Here is an 18,675-nt window from a genome sequence, read left to right on the forward strand (position 1 = left end):
TGAACATGTCTTCCCTAGCAAACCTAGCCTCTGCAGTCTCCCCTGTCTTTGACATGTCTTCACCCATGATTCCTATATGCACTAAATCCCAGTAGCATGTTCTTCTTTGAGCTTTATCTCCATTCTCTTCTTGCTCCATCTGTCAACATTTGAGATGTTTTGACTGTCAGGACCATGCATTTAACAGTTTCATGATTGCAGTGCTACTCAGAATACTAACAGTGACTATCCCATCTTCTTTGCTTCAAAATAGGATGTGTGTGTGTGTGTGTGTGTGTGTGTGTGTGTGTTTGTAAGTAAGAAAAAAAAAAACGGTATTTAGTACAGTACAGAGAGTACCGTAGGCATGACAGAAGCCCAGGCTAGTCTGGAACTTGGAGTTTGTAATCCTCCTGACTCCACCTTCAGAATGCTGGAAGTATACATTTGCACTATTTTATAATAATTGAAGACCCAGAAAAGTTACAGAAACAATAGTATGCATTCTACTACTAAACTATACTCTTTACCCTTTATAATCATTCTAGAATTATCAAAATGAAGAAATTACCATTGTTGCAGTTTTACGAAAATAAATGAGTTTGTTGTGAACTTCACTAGTCATTTTTCTGATAATATCCTTTTTCCATTCCAGGATCCAGTCCATGAAACCACGTTGCGGTTAGGGATCAGTGACGTTTATGCTTATGCTGTAATTAGTATTCACCATCCATATTGTATTCAACTGAAGACAATAATAATATTCTGAAATATACTTCTATAATTTCTTTAGTAAAGAACAGCATTTCTTTTTATGTGAGCCTTACCTTAAAAAATAAATAATGCTCACTAGCTATAAAAAACAAACTAGTGGGTGGAGAATATAGCTCAGTGGTAGCATGTGTGTATAATATGTATGGAGCCATGGTTTGAGTCCCCAGCAAATCCCCCTCCTAAAAGTTACTTTGTGCCCCCGTTTCTTTATGGCAGTAACAGCTAGCAACCTTCTGCATTATAACAGCTACTTTGAGAGCATGTATGTGCAGGTTCTGTGATACTTCATTGTACTCTTCATAACAATCCCTCATGAAAAGTCCTGTTTTATAGGTGGGGAAAGAGAGCCTGTCAAGGTGGCTGTGTACAGGTTTTACAGCTAGCATGAAACTGACATTTGTACCAAGATATCTGACTTCCTCTCTCACTTAAGCTCTTAATTATTGTCAGTGTTTGTCATCTTATAGTGCAATGCAGCATATGATAGATATTCATTTGATAATACCTATTATTACCATGGGACTCTCAATCTATAATCTTTAGATATTGGCCATACCCAGTGTTTTAAACCACAGTGTTGACAGTTTTCCAAGTTTTTCCAAGTAGTATTGTTTGTTTGTTTTTATGAAATGACTATTCTGTGACTGATGACACACACACACACAACACACAACACACACACACGTAGTCTCAGCCTTTAAGAGGCTGAGATAGCAGGATTGCCAATGAGTTTGAGGCCAACACTGTGCTACATTGTGAGTTCTCTACAAAATTAAATGCTGTCTCAGGAAAGAAAAAAAAAGAGAAAAGAAAAGTTAGTTGTATGTGGTATCTCTATTATCAAGTGAAGAAAATGAAGATCTTGGAGATCAGAGAAAGCTGGAGTCCAGGGGTCACTTTAGAATGGGGGAGCTTTAATGAGGAAGGATGTTTGAATGAAACTTTGAAACAGGATTTAGATTGGTTGAGGAAAGAAAAGAGCAAGCTTTGTGTGTTGGATTTAATATAGAGTTCTGTTTCCAGTAGTTCATCAAATTCATCAGCTATCTTTATTTTTCATGTAGGGACACTGAAGTTCAATAAGGTTAAATATAAATCAAGGTCACTAACCTAATAAATGATAGGTCTTCAATTTAGTTCTAAGTTTGGCTGACTCCAAAGCCCATGTTTACCCTTATTTGCCCTATTGTTTGATTAGGAATGAAATCCAACTTTTAATGTTAATTGAACCACAGATGCTTCCTCATATGTTCATTGTGCTAACTCTAATCTGAATGTGTTCTTCTAAGGATCCTTCGTTTACTGAGACTGGATCAACACTCTCAGTTCTCTTTTGTCACTTTTAATGTAGGAGTCAGTGAGTGGGGGCTAATCAATGAAAGACATTGAAAAAAGAAAGTAACATGTAAAGCCAGATATGGTCTGATGTGTTTATAATCCCAACACACAGGAGGCTGAGGCAGGAGAATTGTAAATTCAAGACCATCTTGAACTGCATAACAAATTCCAGGTCATCTGAAGCTATAAGGTGTGACCTGCCTTAAAAAAATGAAGAGAGAAAAAATGTTCTTGGTGCTACTGTGTTGACACCTAATTAGAAGTCAATTTTGCAAGCATAATGACCTGGCCAGTTGCTGAACGGGCTGCCCAAGTGACATGAGAGTCCCTAGATAATGAGGAAAGATAAGAGTATTATCTGCTTTCCCAATGCCACAGTCACAGTGTTTACATTAGGATACAAATGCCAAAGTAGAATCTTCAGGGCTTGTATCTAAGCTGGCCTAGGTGGTCAAGGTTAAAATATCATAAAATTTGGTGTTAAACCCAATCTTCCTAACTACAAATACACTTACAGGAAAGTAGACAGAGAGCTTTCCTTTTCTGAAAAACAAATGAGTGGTTTAGCTAAAACAGTATCTGAAAATGCAAAAGTATTTCTCACCATACATGCATTTTATAGACTAGCTATTTTGCTGCTGCTGCTGCTGCTGTTTTAGATCAAGAATCTCCTGACATTTGGGGTTTTTGTGAGTAGCATTCAAATGGTAGGCTTCTTTTCCCTTATTTGTCTTTAATGAGCCGATAGAGTAATATCTTATCTCAGAAAGTGAGTGGAATTTTTTCCTATATTACATCCATTTTGTATTCGGCCAATGGTATGATATATTAAATAGCTTATATTTATCAGTGGGTGTTTCATATATATATTTCTTAATGCAGAGAATCACAAATCGCTGTGTAGAAAGCTTCAACCAGCCTGATTACAGTGGATGTGCAATTGGATTGAGGAATGTGTACTCAGAGCTTATGATCACTGGCCGGGTTGAGTCTGGGTGATGCATGTGGCTTTCCAGGGATGCTGCTATTTACATCTGTTAATGGCCCTTCTTGATGGCCAGCTCCCCAATGAGGTGATATGCAGCAGTCTGGGGATGAGGGACCAAGGCTGCAGATGTGGCTGGGCTCCATTAGGCAGGGCCAGAAATGCTCATCTGGTAGGCTTTATGTTTGGGCATGAGTGGTGGGGGTAGGGAGGGAAGCAGGAGACAGGGGAAAAAAAAAAAAAAGAGGGTAAAAAATGGAAAGCATTACTTATCCAGGTATGGGGAAATAGACAGGCAGACATGAAAAACTGCGGCTGTAACTGAGGTATAAGTGAATACGAAAGAAATGGGACTAGCAAGTAAACAAGTAGGATTGAGTAGTTCTCATATAGAAGGGGATTAAAAAGGAGAGAGCCATGAGTGTTTGAGAAGAGACATGTCACCTCTGTCTTTCAAGTCTGTATCATTTGTTTGTGTGGCTAGTCAGATGCCACTGAACAGAGAACAGAGATTTACATACATCATAGTGCAACAAGAGATTAGCTCTGTGCATCCTTTGGTTTTCTGGTGCTGGAAGATAGCAACAAGAGTTGCGATAGTAAATCCTTGCAGAAATGGAAAATACCTGGACCCAAGCCACTGAAGAATCTTTCACAGAGGACAATAAAAGGGCCTCAGATCACAAAAGTTGGATAGTCTGAGAGTGGTTCTCTTTCTATCTCTTATGTGCTAAAGGTTTCTTGAAACGAATCTCACCAAAGTTGGAAATAGTGTCTTAGTGTACAGTATAGTAAAATGGACATTCTGGACTCATTCCCACTGTCATATCTTTCTTCAGTGTGTGATCTTCAGTACATTTAGATTTGAAGTTTTTCCATTTTGTATCAGTAAATCCATCGAAGAATTGTCACAACACAGTAATAATGTGAAGCAGTGTCCTAGACTGTTTGTCTGCTTTCCAAGAAGCTTGCTTCTTTCACAGTGCACATCTTCTGAAGGATGTATCTAAATCTAATGTCTTACCTTCAAGAAACCTCACAAGTAAAGGCATGTAAGAAGCTGTATTCATTTGTTTCTGTCCTTGTAGATTGGCATGGTAGCCTGGAAAATGAGCCTTAAAAGCCCTGAATATCCAGATGGCCGAGATATCATTGTCATCGGCAATGACATTACATATCGGATCGGTTCCTTTGGGCCTCAGGAGGATTTGCTGTTTCTCAGAGCTTCTGAACTTGCCAGAGCAGAAGGCATCCCACGCATCTACGTGGCAGCGAACAGTGGAGCTAGAATTGGACTTGCAGAAGAAATACGCCATATGTTCCATGTGGCCTGGGTAGATCCTGAAGATCCCTACAAGGTATGCACCACTCAGAGAACACCTCAAGACTGTGTTTATGTATGGGTATGAGCTGTGTTTATGTATGGGTATGATGTGCATGAGAGGAACAAAGGAGGAGGTTTATGTTTAAAAGGGAACATTTACACAATTACTTACAAAAATTCCTTAGGGCCAGTGAAATGGTTGAGAGTAAGATGCATGGTGCCAACCCTGAAGGCCCGAGTTCAATCCCTAGGATCCACAGTGATGGAAAGGAAGAGCCCATTACTAAAAGTTCTCTGACCTCCACATGCGCATCCACTCATAGTACACATAATACACAAGATGAAACTTAAAACAAAACAAAACCACTTAAGAAGTGGTTTTGAGCCACTGTATTGGGTAGTTGTGAGCTACCCAACATAGATGCTGGCTCCTTTTCAAGAGCAGAGCATCCTCTTAATCATCTCTCCAGCTCCCAATTTTATGTGTATGCGACTGAGAATATGTACGTACACCGTGTGTGTGTGTGTGTGTGTGTGTGTGTGTGTGTGTGTGTGTGTGTATGAGAGAGAGAGAGAGAGCGAGAGAGAGAGAGAAAGAGAACACCTGTGACTAGCAAAGGAAGATATTACAACTTCTGGAACTGGAGTCACAGCCACTTATGCGTTGTCATATAGGTGCTGGGAATTGAACCTGGACTCTTAAGAGCAGTAGCAGTAAGTGCTTCTAACCCTGAAGCCACCTCTCCCACCTTTTAATTTCTACTATATTGTTAACTTTCTCCAATGCTTCGTAGTTGTGTGATAATTCTTGGGATTGTTGTACTCACTGGGTGATCCTTACCATAACTGGGTCTTTGAGATCTCTCTCTAATGACCCCACCCTTGCTCACTCTATGATATCACTTTTAAGTGTCCCTCTCTTTGCTGCCCTTCCATTCCATTGCCCTTGGAGCTCCTAACTTGCCAGGGCAACTTGATAGCTGTCTACAGTGGAGCAAGAATTGGAATGGCAGGACATCATCACATGTGCTCCATGTTTCTGTAGTTTTCAAAATCCAGTGATCCTTTAAGCCTACAAATACTGTGATTCTATTAATTTCTTTTTCCATTTTTTACTCTCATTTCATTCAATTTGTTTGATGGGTTTTTTTTAAATTGTTTTGTTTTGTTTTTTTGTTTTTTTGTTTTTTTGTTTTTTTTGCTTTGGTTTTGGCTTTTTTTGGTTTAGTTTGTTTTGTTCCTTCTGGACAGGGTTTCACTTTGTAACCCTGGGTGTCCTGGAACTCACTCTGTAGACCAGACTGGCCTGGAACTCAAGAGATCCACCTCCCTCTGCCTCTGCCTCTCTGCTTCTCTGCCTCTCTGCCTCTCTGCCTTTGCCAAGTGCTGGGATTAAAGGTATTCACTACCACCACCCAGCTTGGGTGGTTGTTGTTGTTGTTGTTGTTGTTTTGGCTTTTATGTCTCTCTATGTAACTTTAGCTGGCCTGGGATGTACTATGTAGACCTAGTTGTCCTTTAATTCATATAGGTCTGTTTGGCTCTGCTGGCATTCAAGGCCTGTGCCCTGTTCATTCAACTCTTTTTAATTCCAAGGTTCATCTTAATAGCATTTAATTGTCTTAATTGTCACCTTTTTGTGTTTCTGCTCATTCTGCTTCCTCTGTCCCTCTAGAAGTAAAACCTAACTGTCCACCTTCTCCACATGTGCAGTGGAGAAAAATGTGGTTCTCTGACTGGTCTCACATTTCCCCGCCTCGGGTCCTCTCCACCCTCTTCCCTTACTTTCATTCCTACTCACGATCAGTCCTTGCTTCCCAAGATGCTCTGAAACAGAAATAAGACTTGTTTCTTCTCTGCATTCACCCCAGTACTGCAGAAACAAGTGAAACGCTGTAGCTCCGTGTGCTGGTGAACACTTCCTGTATCTGTCCCCACTCCTCTCCACCTCACTCCTGTGCTTGAAATGAATGATCTCTGCCTCCCTTTCTAGCCCGTTGTAGTGAAGAATACCACTCCTCCTTTGCTTGGCTCATCCCCTTTCCCTCTCTCCTGGAACTATACCTTGACATACAGACACATATCCCTCAAGTACTCACCCCTGTTGTTCCTCTTTACTTCAAAGAGTTGCCTGCTCTTGCCATCTGCAGGCTCTGGTCCCACTCTCTTGAACCTCCTTCTAGGAAGCTTGCACCTGAACCATTTTAATCAAGTTACTTTTGTCAAGGTCACCAGCGATTGTGTATTGCAAATTCAGCGTTGAGTTCTCAGTCCTTATCTTAGTGGTTATTTGATGATTCAGCAGCATTTGATACAGTGGTCTCTGCTTTATCTTTGAAGTACTTCTCTTGGTTTTCTATCTACCTTTGTAACTCCTCTTTCTCAGTTTCTTTTCCTACCTTTCATGTCCTTATAAATAAGACTATTTCAAGGTCTAATAAAAAACATGATGCTAATGCAAGTATACACACTAATCAGAACTTATCAGGTTATAATGATAAAAGCCAAGTATGATTGCTGAAGCCCGTGGTCCCAACTCCTCAGCATGCTAAGGCCAGCCTGGGAAACAGCCAGACAATGCCTCAAAAATAAAAGTTTATAACAAAGTCGATGGATTTTAGTGAATGTAAATTGTAGTTCATTACAAGCATCTATAAAGTGTGTAATGAAGTCAGTAATGACTACTTGAATGCTTGTGTTTCTGTTTGGGTATCGGAAGAATTTAGAATTAGTCACGACGGTTGTACCACATCTCAGCATATAAAAACTGCTAATTTGTAAACACATACAGCATGTTATACATGTAGAACATGGTACTCTACTTTAATTGTAAGTTTGTATGCATGCAAGTAAATCATTAAGTATTAATTCAGCTTTTTACTATAAATAGAACTTATTTATTGAAAAAAGTGAAAGTATAAATTCTGTGCTCGGACTTTTTACTGCTTAGACCTCTGATTTCAATATTAATCTCCCAGATTTGTGATTTTTTCTGTTATACCTTACCCCTCTCTATTTTGATGATATGGATTTGAGTGAAGAGCAGTAATTCACACAATTCCTGAGTCCCATGCTGATATATTTAATGGAAGTGTCACTAAAGACTAAGAAATGACCCTTTAACCCTATTGAAAATGAATTGAATGGCACATACCTGGGATTGGAACTATAGGGTATATTGTTTCAAGGTCAGTCAGTGACTAAAATATAGGAACTTCCATCTTTCAAACCACCTATGCTAGTGTGCTTCTAGACAGTCACTCAAATAATTTATCTGTTTAAAGCTAGCTTTGGAGCAAGTTTCATTATATGTTTGACTTTGTCTTGGTTATGTGCTAATGACAGATGATGAGCTAAAAATTATTTGTGCTTCACAGGGATACAAGTATTTATATCTGACACCCCAGGATTATAAGAGAGTCAGTGCCCTCAATTCTGTCCACTGTGAACATGTGGAGGATGAAGGGGAATCCAGGTAGGTATTTGTATGTCAGATGAACTTGGCCATGATTCTCAAAGATAGAGAATATTCTTTACTCTGTGCTCATACAACCTTGAAAAGCTCTGTGGTATAATCTAGACAGCTTAGATTTGCGCCATAGCTTATTAACAGAAATGCCTTGCTATTGATGGTGGCTTTTAGGTAATATTCATATTATTTATTCGTTTGAGAAACAAGGAAATGTGTAAATAATTCTGAAGAAAAAGTAAAATACCAGGCACAGGGCTTAACCTAAAGCACAATTATGAATTTATGTTATTCTTACTGCCTTTTCTATATTCACGGTGCTTTTTTTCCCTATGTAACTGGGATTATAGTAGCTAAGAGGTTTTTGTGTTGTTTTGTGTTTTTATCCTTTGAACCAAAATTTATTTCAGGGCAATTTCTTATATCCAGATTAGAGTTATATTACATATAAAGCTAATCTTCCTTCAGAAATAAACATGAAGTTTAATAGTTGCATAATATTATATCATAGTGAGTATACTATCTTTGAACATGCAGACCATTTCCAGCCTTTCACTGTTATATCTCTGAGTTGAATATTCCTTTACTGATACTTTTGGACTGTACCAAATCTTTGTTCCTGGCACCCTGTCCATAAGCTCAAACATACACTGTTGTTTCTGTTTAAGTAGAGTTAAATACAACAGCTTCAAGTGTTTCTGTTCTAACAGCTTGATCACTTGAATAAAATTATTCAGTATATTAATTGCACATGGAGTTGAAAGAATTTCATAAGGGCTTTTGGGGGGGTGGTATGTTGAAGCACAGGGTATCTGATAATCCTTTGGGTAAATTTTTCGATGTTTACATGTCAAAAAGTCCATATTTAAAGGTTTTTAAATTTTTTCAAATTGCCCTTCCAAGATTTGCATCCCCAGTCAGTAAGTACATGATAACACTGATTTCCTCTGTTCTGGGTGTATCACTGATTGTTGTTTAAAACAGTAATTACTATATTTAGTAATAATGAGTATCTTCTCAAAAATAGCAACTGTTAGTCAGGCAGTGGTACCACATGCTTTTAATCCCAGCTCTCAGGAGGCAGAAGCAGAGGCAGAGGCAGTGGGATCTCTATAAGTTCGAGGCCAGCCTGATCTACAGCAAGAATTCCAGGATAGCCAGGGCTACACAGAGAAACCCTGACTCCAAAAACAAGATAGCAGCTGTTATTTTTATCTTGCATTTTTGATTACCAGTGAGGCTGAATTTTGATAACTTTTTTGCATGTATTTTCTAGAATGTTAATTGCTGTGGTACTATTTATTGACTAACTCTTACATTGGTGGGCCATTGCCATACTATTTTAACTATTGCTGTGGGACATGTTAATTTTTTCCAAGTTGTAATTAGCTGACATGCTTCTTTTTTTTTTATGCATTTTCCTCAATTACATTTCCAATGCTATCCCAAAAGTCCCCCATACCCTCCCCCCCCCCCGACTTCCCTACCCACCCACTCCCACTTTTTGGCCCTGGCGTTCCCCTGTACTGGGGCATATAAAGTTTGCAAGTCCAATGGGCCTCTCTTTCCAGTGATGGCCGACTAGGCCATCTTTTGATACATATGCAGCTAGATTCAAGAGCTCCTGGTTAGTTCATAATGTTGTTGCACCTACAGGGTTGCAGATCTCTTTAGCTCCTTGGATACTTTCTCTAGCTCCTCCATTGGGGGCCCTGTGATCCATCCAATAGCTGACTGTGAGCATCCGCTGATGTGCATCTTTGTTAATTTTTTTTGTTGTTGTGGTGCTGTAGAACAAGCCCATGGCCTAGCACATGTTTTAATCACCAGAAACTTCCTATAATATCTTTAATTCAGATTCTGATGGTTTTATATATTCATTTATAAGGACCTGACATCTCTCTTTAATTTCCCTAAAAAGAAACATGGCATATTTTTCTATTTACTGATATGTTTAGTTTTCTTCATAGAAGTTATGCCAATGGTTCTCAGACTTCCTTAGTTTGCAGCACTTCTCCCACCCCCGCCCCCAAAGCAGGGTTTCCTTGTGTAACCCTGGCTGTCCTGGAACTCAGAGATCCCCCTGCCTCTGCTCCCCAAGTGGAGGTATTAAAGGCATGTGCCACCACCACCCAGCTCATGGCACCTTTAATATGTCTGTAGTACTTTTTCACAGCACCCCTAAACTAAACATAGACCTAATGTGGTTTTTTAAATTAAGTAGTTGAATGCAAATAGCATCATAAAGGTTTCTTTCTTATGAGGTTAATGATCACTTGGATAAAGTAATCCATGAGAATTGGGAAAAAAAAGGTATTTCATTCTTGTTTTCTGGTATGTCCTTAGGGAGTGTTAACCTTGAATTCACCGTGTAGTTAAGGATGGTCTTGAACTCCTGTCCCTCATACCTTTACCTCTAGCATCTGAGAGTAGTACCTAGCTGATTCTTAAATAATTACAGTAACTTGGGAATAATGTAATACTCTGCTTTTAGACCTTGGAGTTACCTTGTATATAACATCCTCATTTCTTGTTCTTCCTTGGTTTTTGTGCAAAGTTTGCATTTGTTCCACAGAAACTGCAAAAACTTGGCTTTATAAAGATAGTGCTGCATTTCTTTTGACAACATTCTATCTTCTGTTAAGCTGTGAACTTCCTAAAGCTAATTCACATGGGGTCTAACAGATATCACATGTCAGAGTGTTTTTCTAAAAATAGACTGCAGTGTCCCTGGGGGTTCACTGTGGTGCCTCAGGACGCCTTGGAACATGGTGTGGGTATGGTGTAGTTTTGCCAGCTTTTTCATGTCTCTTTCTAAAGGAAGATTAGCTTATTTGTAACATAACTCTAGAATTTGAAGTCTAGATATATAGAGAAAAAGAATTGTGGATACTTGATATTCAGAGAGGCTAAAAATAGAAAGCTACGGCAATCTGAAAAACAGAGATACAGTCACAGACCACAGCTAAGACAAAGAAGTGGAGTCGGTAGAGGGAAAGACAGAAAGGAGCAGAAAAATACAGGGCTGAGGAAGTTAGGAGCTGTTATACAGTGTTTATCTTTATTATTTCAGCTCATAAGAGTTAAAATAAAACACAATTCCTACCCTGTGCCAGGAACAATAAGTGATGTATGCCCATCTCTGCGTCCAGCTCAGTACTTTCCACGTGTGTTCGTGTGTGTGTTCATGCATGTGTGGTGCTGGACATCCTTTTATTAACTCTGTTGCCATCTCCCACTTCCCATTGTCAGCTCTCCCTCCTACTAAGTGACTCCTACTAGACCCACAGTTTGCTTTCTGGGTAACTCGGTCAGCATTTCACTTCTGCATACATCACACCATTCCCTCCAGATAACTATAGCTAGGAACCCTCACCAGTATACTTGCTATTTGTAAGTGGGAATACATTGTTTTGACCTTCCTCTTTATTCTAATCTTTGAAAAGGGGAGGAATGATAATCTCCACTTCCTCTCTATTTCTCTATTTGTGGTTATTTATTTTTATATAAAATTGTCTATGATTATTTAATGGTTGTGGCTTACTTCAGAGATATATGTTGACCCTGCTTTTTTCTTAAGAATGTGTCCAAGGATGTAGGAAAGGGCTTTTAAAATCTGAGCTGTGTCATGTCGTCTTGTTGCTTTAACCATCATGTCTTCCATATCTTAGAGGTAGAAACTACTGTCCCATTTTACAGATGTTATTAATATCTTCAGAGCCACACCAGTATTTGAATCAGCAAGCTTTAACCTAGCTACTAAATTCCAAGTTTTGTTGTTTCTGTTACAGAATATCATTCCCAGTAAAGTAGGATCCAAGCTAAGGTGGAGACCCTTAGAAATTAACAGAATTCGAGGCTTAAATAGTCTCATAATGGTAGTGGTTCTGCTTATGAGTTCCTATTACTGTGTTTAACGTTTCTGATTTGGCACAACTATGCAATAGGTACAAGATAACAGATATTATCGGGAAAGAAGAAGGACTTGGAGCAGAGAACCTTCGGGGTTCTGGAATGATTGCTGGGGAATCCTCATTGGCTTACGATGAGGTCATCACCATCAGCCTGGTAAATATTCTTAGAATAAAGCTTCCTTGCGATGCTGGGATGGAATCCAGTGTCTCACATTGTCTAGACAGGTGTTCTCTACCCCAGAGCTACATCCTCCATTCCCCACAAGGGATGAAACTTATTGAAAAGCCAGGTGTGTGGCTGGGTTTATTTCTGCCCTTCCTCACTGCTGTTGGGTCCTAAACTGAAATACTTCCTGAGATGATATACCTACAAATGTATCATAATTATACCAATAAATGACAAGACAAGATGATATAAACTACTAAATTTCCCAAATGTAGGCTCTTCAATATTTAATTTCATTTCTTATTTCTCCAAATATTCTACCAGATTTTTAACAACTTGGGTGTCTTCTTAGTGCTTTACTTGTGCATGTTGTAGGAATAGCAGGCATCTGTGAAATGGGCAAATAAAAGAACCACAACTCCTGGAGGGTCTAAGACTCACTATTCAGTGAGTTTTGTCCTTTATTTGACCTGAAAGTTGGATTGGGTGGGGGTTGTATTGTTATTAGACTTTATAAAAAGCAATATTTCTGTTCATAAGAATTTTATATATTTCATTTGTGCCTTTGTTTTTTGTGACATGCAAATTTTATTCTTTTTTTTTAAGGTTACATGCCGGGCCATTGGTATTGGGGCTTACCTTGTCCGGCTGGGACAAAGAACCATCCAGGTTGAGAATTCTCACTTAATTCTGACAGGAGCAGGTGCCCTCAACAAAGTAAGTTGCCAGAATTTGGTACATATATATGAGATTGTTTAATAATGAAAAGTATGACTTTCCAATTCAAGGTTCTGACTAGAAGGCAGCCTTCAGCCCATTCCTTCCTTAGTGTGTCTTCTCTAATATTTGCCAATTAACTTACCCATTTATTCATTCATTCATTCATTATTTCATTCAACAAATATTTTGAGTAACTATTTATGTACCAGTATGACTCTTGCGTTTGTATGTATTTATGTATAAAATATCTATTAATATATTTACATATTATATATAGTTATATATATATAATATATATTAGTAAGCAAACTATATAAACCTCTGTTCCAAAGAGGTCATATTCTAGTCCCTTTCTAGAAAGACTGAAAACTGAATGCTTCTATTTTCTCCCAGCTGTCAGTTTCTAAGTGTACTGGCTTCTGGTTTTTGACTATACAATGAAGATTTAGCACTGGTTGAGGTATTGAGAATGTGCAGTTGTAATGTTTTGAGAAATTTCTAAACATACCTCTGAAGAAGAACATTGCATAGTGGAAAAGCTCAATAAACAATGAGCAGTGGAATGACTGGGTTCTGCGGAAGGAGTAACACAGACAGAGAAAGGGGACACATCTGAGAGATGGTGATGATAGTGCACAGAAGAGTGAAACTAACCAAGACCAGGACGATGATGCAGCACTCGCTTCTCCCTCCTCCTCTCCTTCCTTCCTTCCCTCCTTCCTTCCTTCCTTCCTTCCTTCCTTCCTTCCTTCCTTCCTTCCTTCCTTCCCTCCTTCCTTCCTTCCTTCCTTCCCTCCTTCCCTCCTTCCCTCCCTCCCTCCCTCCCTCTCTCTCTCCCTTCCTTCCTTCCTTCCTTCCTTCCTTCCTTTCTTCCGTCCCTCCTCCCCTCCCTTCCTTTCACACACATACCCTTTAAACATCAGAACTGGATTTTCCCTCCAGAGCAGGAAACATATGTGAAAGGAATAGTTTGAAATTAGTTGGCTTCTACTATGTAAGTTACAGAGCCCTTTAGCTCTTCAGCTTTCTTGTCTGTTTAAGGGAGGTATTAATTTGCATCCTAATTTTATGATGCTAAAGAAAAATACACAGGCACTTAGCACAAAATGTGGGCTTTCCTGGCTCTCCCTTACATGGCTTGGTGCCAGCCTGTAGAGCTATACACATGCCATGTAGTGTTGAATATTGTGTTGTGACGCTGGCTTTGCAGTGTGAGCTGAATACTAGCGAGGTTTTGAGAATGTACAAGTTTGCTGTTTTGAGAAATTTCTAAATATACCTCTAAAAAAGAACACTTGTATAGTAGAAGTGCTTTTTAAGATTTGGTTTTTAAATGACAGAATAGAGACTAGCTGGTCAATCCTGTTGTTCCCATGTAAAAAATGTTGATAATTTCATTGTCTAATTAGCTTGAGGGAACGTCAGAAATCACAGGGTTTGCTTTCTCTCTAAGGAAAGGCAGAGTAGTATCAGCCTGGAAATGAAAGTGAAGAACTGCTGCTCCTGAAGATTGCTGCAGTGGGAGGAACTGCTGAGAGTATTAATTTTGTTAAGTTGCTCCTTTAGTTATTATCTAAGTATGAGGTTTGAACACTGAAGAGTTTTGGATACCGTTTTCTATGAGGACAGATTTTTAGAATGATATATACCCCTGTATTTCTGTGATGTTGCCATATGTAGACAGAGTATGTTTCTGAAGTATATATGGTTTATATTAGTGCCCCCCCCACTCTAGTATGTTACACACAGAGATTGTTTAACAGCAAAGGTTTTCTGTTTTGAGAAATTTGCTAGCATCTTTTATTAGTTGAATTTCATTTGTGCCAAGAAGAAAACAGTAATGGTTTATTTTTAAAAATCTATTCTGATCAAATTCAGGATTCTTCTCTTCTATAGCCTACAGTGCTGTTTGTTAGAGAAAAGCCTGGTTACTGACGGGAGAGGCTCTGTTGTAGTTTAACAATGCTCCTTCCCAGAAGTACGCCATCATTTTAGTTGAAGGGAGTGTTCTTTGTAGAGGTTACCTAATCCCGCTCCACCTGCTATACTATCTTCATGTCTGCACCTCTTAACTACAAAGTCTTGTTGCTGGAAGACACCCAATTTCATGCAAATTCATTAAGAATGTCCTCTCAGCTCCATTGCTTATCAGGAATGAAAAGGGAAGCTATCAGAGAGCACCAGCTCAGATTGCTGCCTCTGGCTCACTCCTGAATGCTAGCATCTCACATGCATGCTTACTCTGTCTATCTATCCAGCCTCTGCTTACCGTTCTCTCTGCGAGTTTCTTTCCATCTCACTCCTGGACTGTGCTAGGCACTCTTCGTCTACATCTTTCTATATGAGCTGATCTCTCTTTGTTTCTAGGTCTTGCTTGTAGATTCCTTTCTTTTTCTGAATGCACTCCTCCCCGAGTGTCCACGTGTGAGAAAGTCTTTGTGTGTTTGAAGCACTGTACAGCTTGCTTTTTAAGCCCTGACCATTGTGGTCACTGTATCTGTGTACCTATGTGTAGAGTGGAAATGTAGGCAGTATATGCAGGCTTATATACAGTTTTAGACTGTAAACATCTAGTGCTCACCTTTTGGAGTCTTTATCCGTTATGTTAAACATTGGGGTGAAGAATAAGAAAGGGGTGCACAGAGGTTATAGGGGAGAAAAGATTTTGTGTGTGCAAGTGCTGATCCCGTTGACCTCTTTGGAAATTGAAATAATGATAATGCGAGTCTCCTGACTGCATCAAAGTATCAGCACATCAGAAGCCAGGAGGCATGAAATGCAAATGATAAAGTGCGAGCAGATGGATTGTGCGTGATCGCCCGATGCCCAATGAATTTTAAAAGGTGCCTGTTTGCAAGGGGTGGGGGTGGGGAGGGGTGGCGGGACTGAAATAAACACGTTATCCCTGCAATTTTTTTTTGTTCTTGACGCTCACTCCTGACAATATTTTTTCACACTTGAGTGAACACCCACTCCATCTCTCTCTCCCTTTCTGCCTTTCTCTCTCTCCTTTCCATCCCCCCCCCCCCATCCCACCTCTTACGCGTCTCAGGTCATGTCGTTGCAGCTCCGGTGGAAATAATAAGATATAAACCACGAGGTTGTTATTTGCATAGAAATAGCATGGAGCCCCAGGCAGCAAGAGAGAAGGACACAGGGATCATTTGTCTAAAATTTTAATGAAAACTTTTGCTGAGGCGGAGATTTTTTTAAAACTTTCTTTCTCTTGGATTTTTCCCCCGACCCTTCCCACCCCCTTGAGCCCCATCACTGATTTAACTTAACATGGAATATTGGGAGAGGAAGGGTTGACATGCCACACACTCTACTCACATAACACAGCAACATGTAAACTGTTCGTTCCCTTAATAGATAAGAAGCTTTAGTACACAGTTTCCAATTTATACATTGCATGTGTGTATCGGGCTTTTATGGCTGCATTCCAAATCTTTACACATGGTATTGGTGACTTGGTTTTGGTGTGCACCTTCCTACCTTATACTTCCAAAGTGTCTTCTTTAGAGATTTCCTCCCCCGCTCTCCTCCTTCTGTAGTGACCTGAATAGTAAATGCAAGTATTGCTGCTGTTTCCTCCTCCTTTCATTGCTGCCAAGCTTTCTGTATGCCTTATTCTCCAGGGCTGTTCCTTGCTACTGTATAGTTTGTTTCAAAACAAGAAGATATTTTCCACATTAGTATTTTTATCCTTTTCCTCTTGTGATCAGAGTATTTATGTTCCATCAACACCTGCCGTGTTTCGTTCCCTGCAGTGATTTGTAAAGTATTTAGAATATTACCAAGTTAAGGAGCAAGATGATTTCTTGATTTGACCTTTGTGATCCAGATTTGATACTTTAAGCCAGTGAACTGGTGACTGGATACTTCCCAAATGACATCTGAAACTCAGAGTCAAGAGCTTCTTCCCAGTTCTTTGTTGTTGGGGGTTAGAGTGGTGTCAGGGCTCGGACAAGACTGAAACAATCAACAGACTGGATTAATTAAAATGTGAACTTGAGTTTCATTACAGAAGAGCTCAAGCCTCTGCCCACTGTCCACAGAGAGTGCTAGGAGTGAGGGCATAAGTAGAAGTCCATGAGGATTTGCTTTTTCATGTCTCTCAAGGCTACAGCAGCCATGACTTCAGGAACTATAGGCTACACGTTGCTAAGTCCTCAAGATGATACTTAGCCTGATGGGTATGACTGACTTCCTGGGGTGGAGGGACTCATGCAGGTGTGGCAGAGGTAACAGTTGTCTACTTGAACTGTTGGTATGACAGACCCTTGGTGAGCTGAGATGATTTGCAGTTATAAACTCCTAAGTTAGGGTGGCTTTTGGACATTTGCAGTAGCACAGATATTCCTCCCCCTTCCCAGTACCTCTCAGTTTCTGTTCTCATGTTTAGCATAGTGTCAGTGGCAGCCAGGCTAGAGGGACCTCTGCTATAAGGCAGCACTGATGCAGGTCAGAGCCTGCTATCTCTCAGCCCCAGACTTGATGAAAACCTGAGCTTTGGACAGCGATGGGAATTTGTGGTTTGTGGGTGTGCTCTGGACAGCAGCTCCCTGTGTAGGTAGGACCTCTCTTTGCAAAATGGCTGTGATATGTGAGGGTAGATTACTCTGAAGGTTCTATGTGACTTCCTCATGGTAAACATTTTTTTTTAGAGCTTCTACTTCTCTTTTAGGAAAAAAAGAAACCCCATAAACTCTTCCCCTTTTGTAAATAGGCCGCTCTATGCACTGAATCTACTAGAAAAAGTACTCATGTAGTGCATATGGCTGAGAGCTCTCAAGTCCTCCAGGACCTAATTCTGCTAATCTTGCTATTTCTTTAGGATTCTTTTTTATTTTTTAATTAACTGTGTGTGTATGGTGGGGATGTGCACATTAAGTACGTGTGCTTGTGGAGGCCAGAGGCATCAGGTGCCCCTAGAGCTGGAGTTACTTTAGGTGATTGCCTGGTATGAGCTGCCTGATGTGGAGACTGGGAATTGAGCTCATGTCCTCTGGAAGAGCAGTATCACTAAGTCATCTCTTTAGTGTTAATCTTGCTTTTGAGACTTAGTCCAAAAAAAAAATTCCCTCTCTGATTTACCTTCATTACCATGCCCAAAGTTATATATAACTATGCAATGTGAAGTGTGTGATGTCACTCACATCTGACTCTTTAACATTTTCCTGGAGATCATATGAAGGAGATTTGTTTGTGGAACCAGAGACCTACACTGTACATGTTCCATGTCCATCCATGATGCTGCCATACACAATATGAGAGAGTTAGAGAGATTCAAGGAGGGAAACCGTCCTTAGCTATCCCTGGGCGAGGGCAATATTGTCACTGTGACAGAAAGAAGTTAACAACATAGACTGTAGAGCCAGGCTGCTGAGGGTTAGTTTCTGGCTCTACCACATACAAATTATCACCCTGAGCAATTCCTTAACACCCCATTCCCCCACCTGTGTTTCAGGTTTATTAAGTGTACAATGGGAGGCTATGGTAATACTTATGTACCAAGGCTTTTGTGGGGACTAGATGCGTTAACTTCGGAAACTCCTGGTACTATGTGGTCTTTCTAAGATACATTCCAGGTTTATACTCATCACAGTTCAATATCCAGAGCCTGGAGTAGGAATATAAACAGTATTCTTTATACTTTCTGGCTCTCTGGAGGCAAAAGTTCTTTGGAAAAAATAAAATGTTACATGGCTTTCCTCCCTTTAGTAGTACATTCACATATTGATGTTCCCAATAGATGTTAAGTAAAGACCATTAACACACTTTGGAACACCATTAGTTTAAGAGGCACCATGTTCAGCCTTGATAGGATAGTATATATGTCAGTCATCTGTCTCTAAGAGTCTCCAGGGACTTGTTGATACAATAACCCTAGTCACTCTAAGCATCAGCCCATCAGTTAGCATTGTTAAAAGCCCTTTACTCCCTATTTTTACAATAGATAGTTCCTATATCCCATAGCTCTCTCCTTTGTAAAGAGATTTTTTT

At 39.8% G+C, this 18,675-nt stretch overlaps 1 protein-coding gene across 11 annotated transcripts in view; it reads left to right on the plus strand.

Moving 5' to 3' along the window:
* The window catches only part of Acaca (acetyl-Coenzyme A carboxylase alpha), a 272,017-nt gene that overhangs the window by 204,515 nt on the left and 48,827 nt on the right, over positions 1-18,675 (plus strand). For all 11 annotated transcript variants that reach the window (XM_011248667.2, XM_006531953.2, XM_030245463.1 and 8 more), the window contains 4 exons: positions 4,165-4,434; positions 7,778-7,875; positions 11,817-11,937; positions 12,556-12,666. In XM_011248667.2, the coding sequence (XP_011246969.1) occupies positions 4,165-4,434; positions 7,778-7,875; positions 11,817-11,937; positions 12,556-12,666 (600 nt within the window). The remainder of the gene's footprint in view (positions 1-4,164; positions 4,435-7,777; positions 7,876-11,816; positions 11,938-12,555; positions 12,667-18,675) is intronic.

The sequence above is a fragment of the Mus musculus genome, chromosome 11, assembly GCF_000001635.26.
Source record: "Mus musculus strain C57BL/6J chromosome 11, GRCm38.p6 C57BL/6J".
In the NCBI taxonomy this organism is placed as follows: Eukaryota; Metazoa; Chordata; class Mammalia; order Rodentia; family Muridae; genus Mus; species Mus musculus.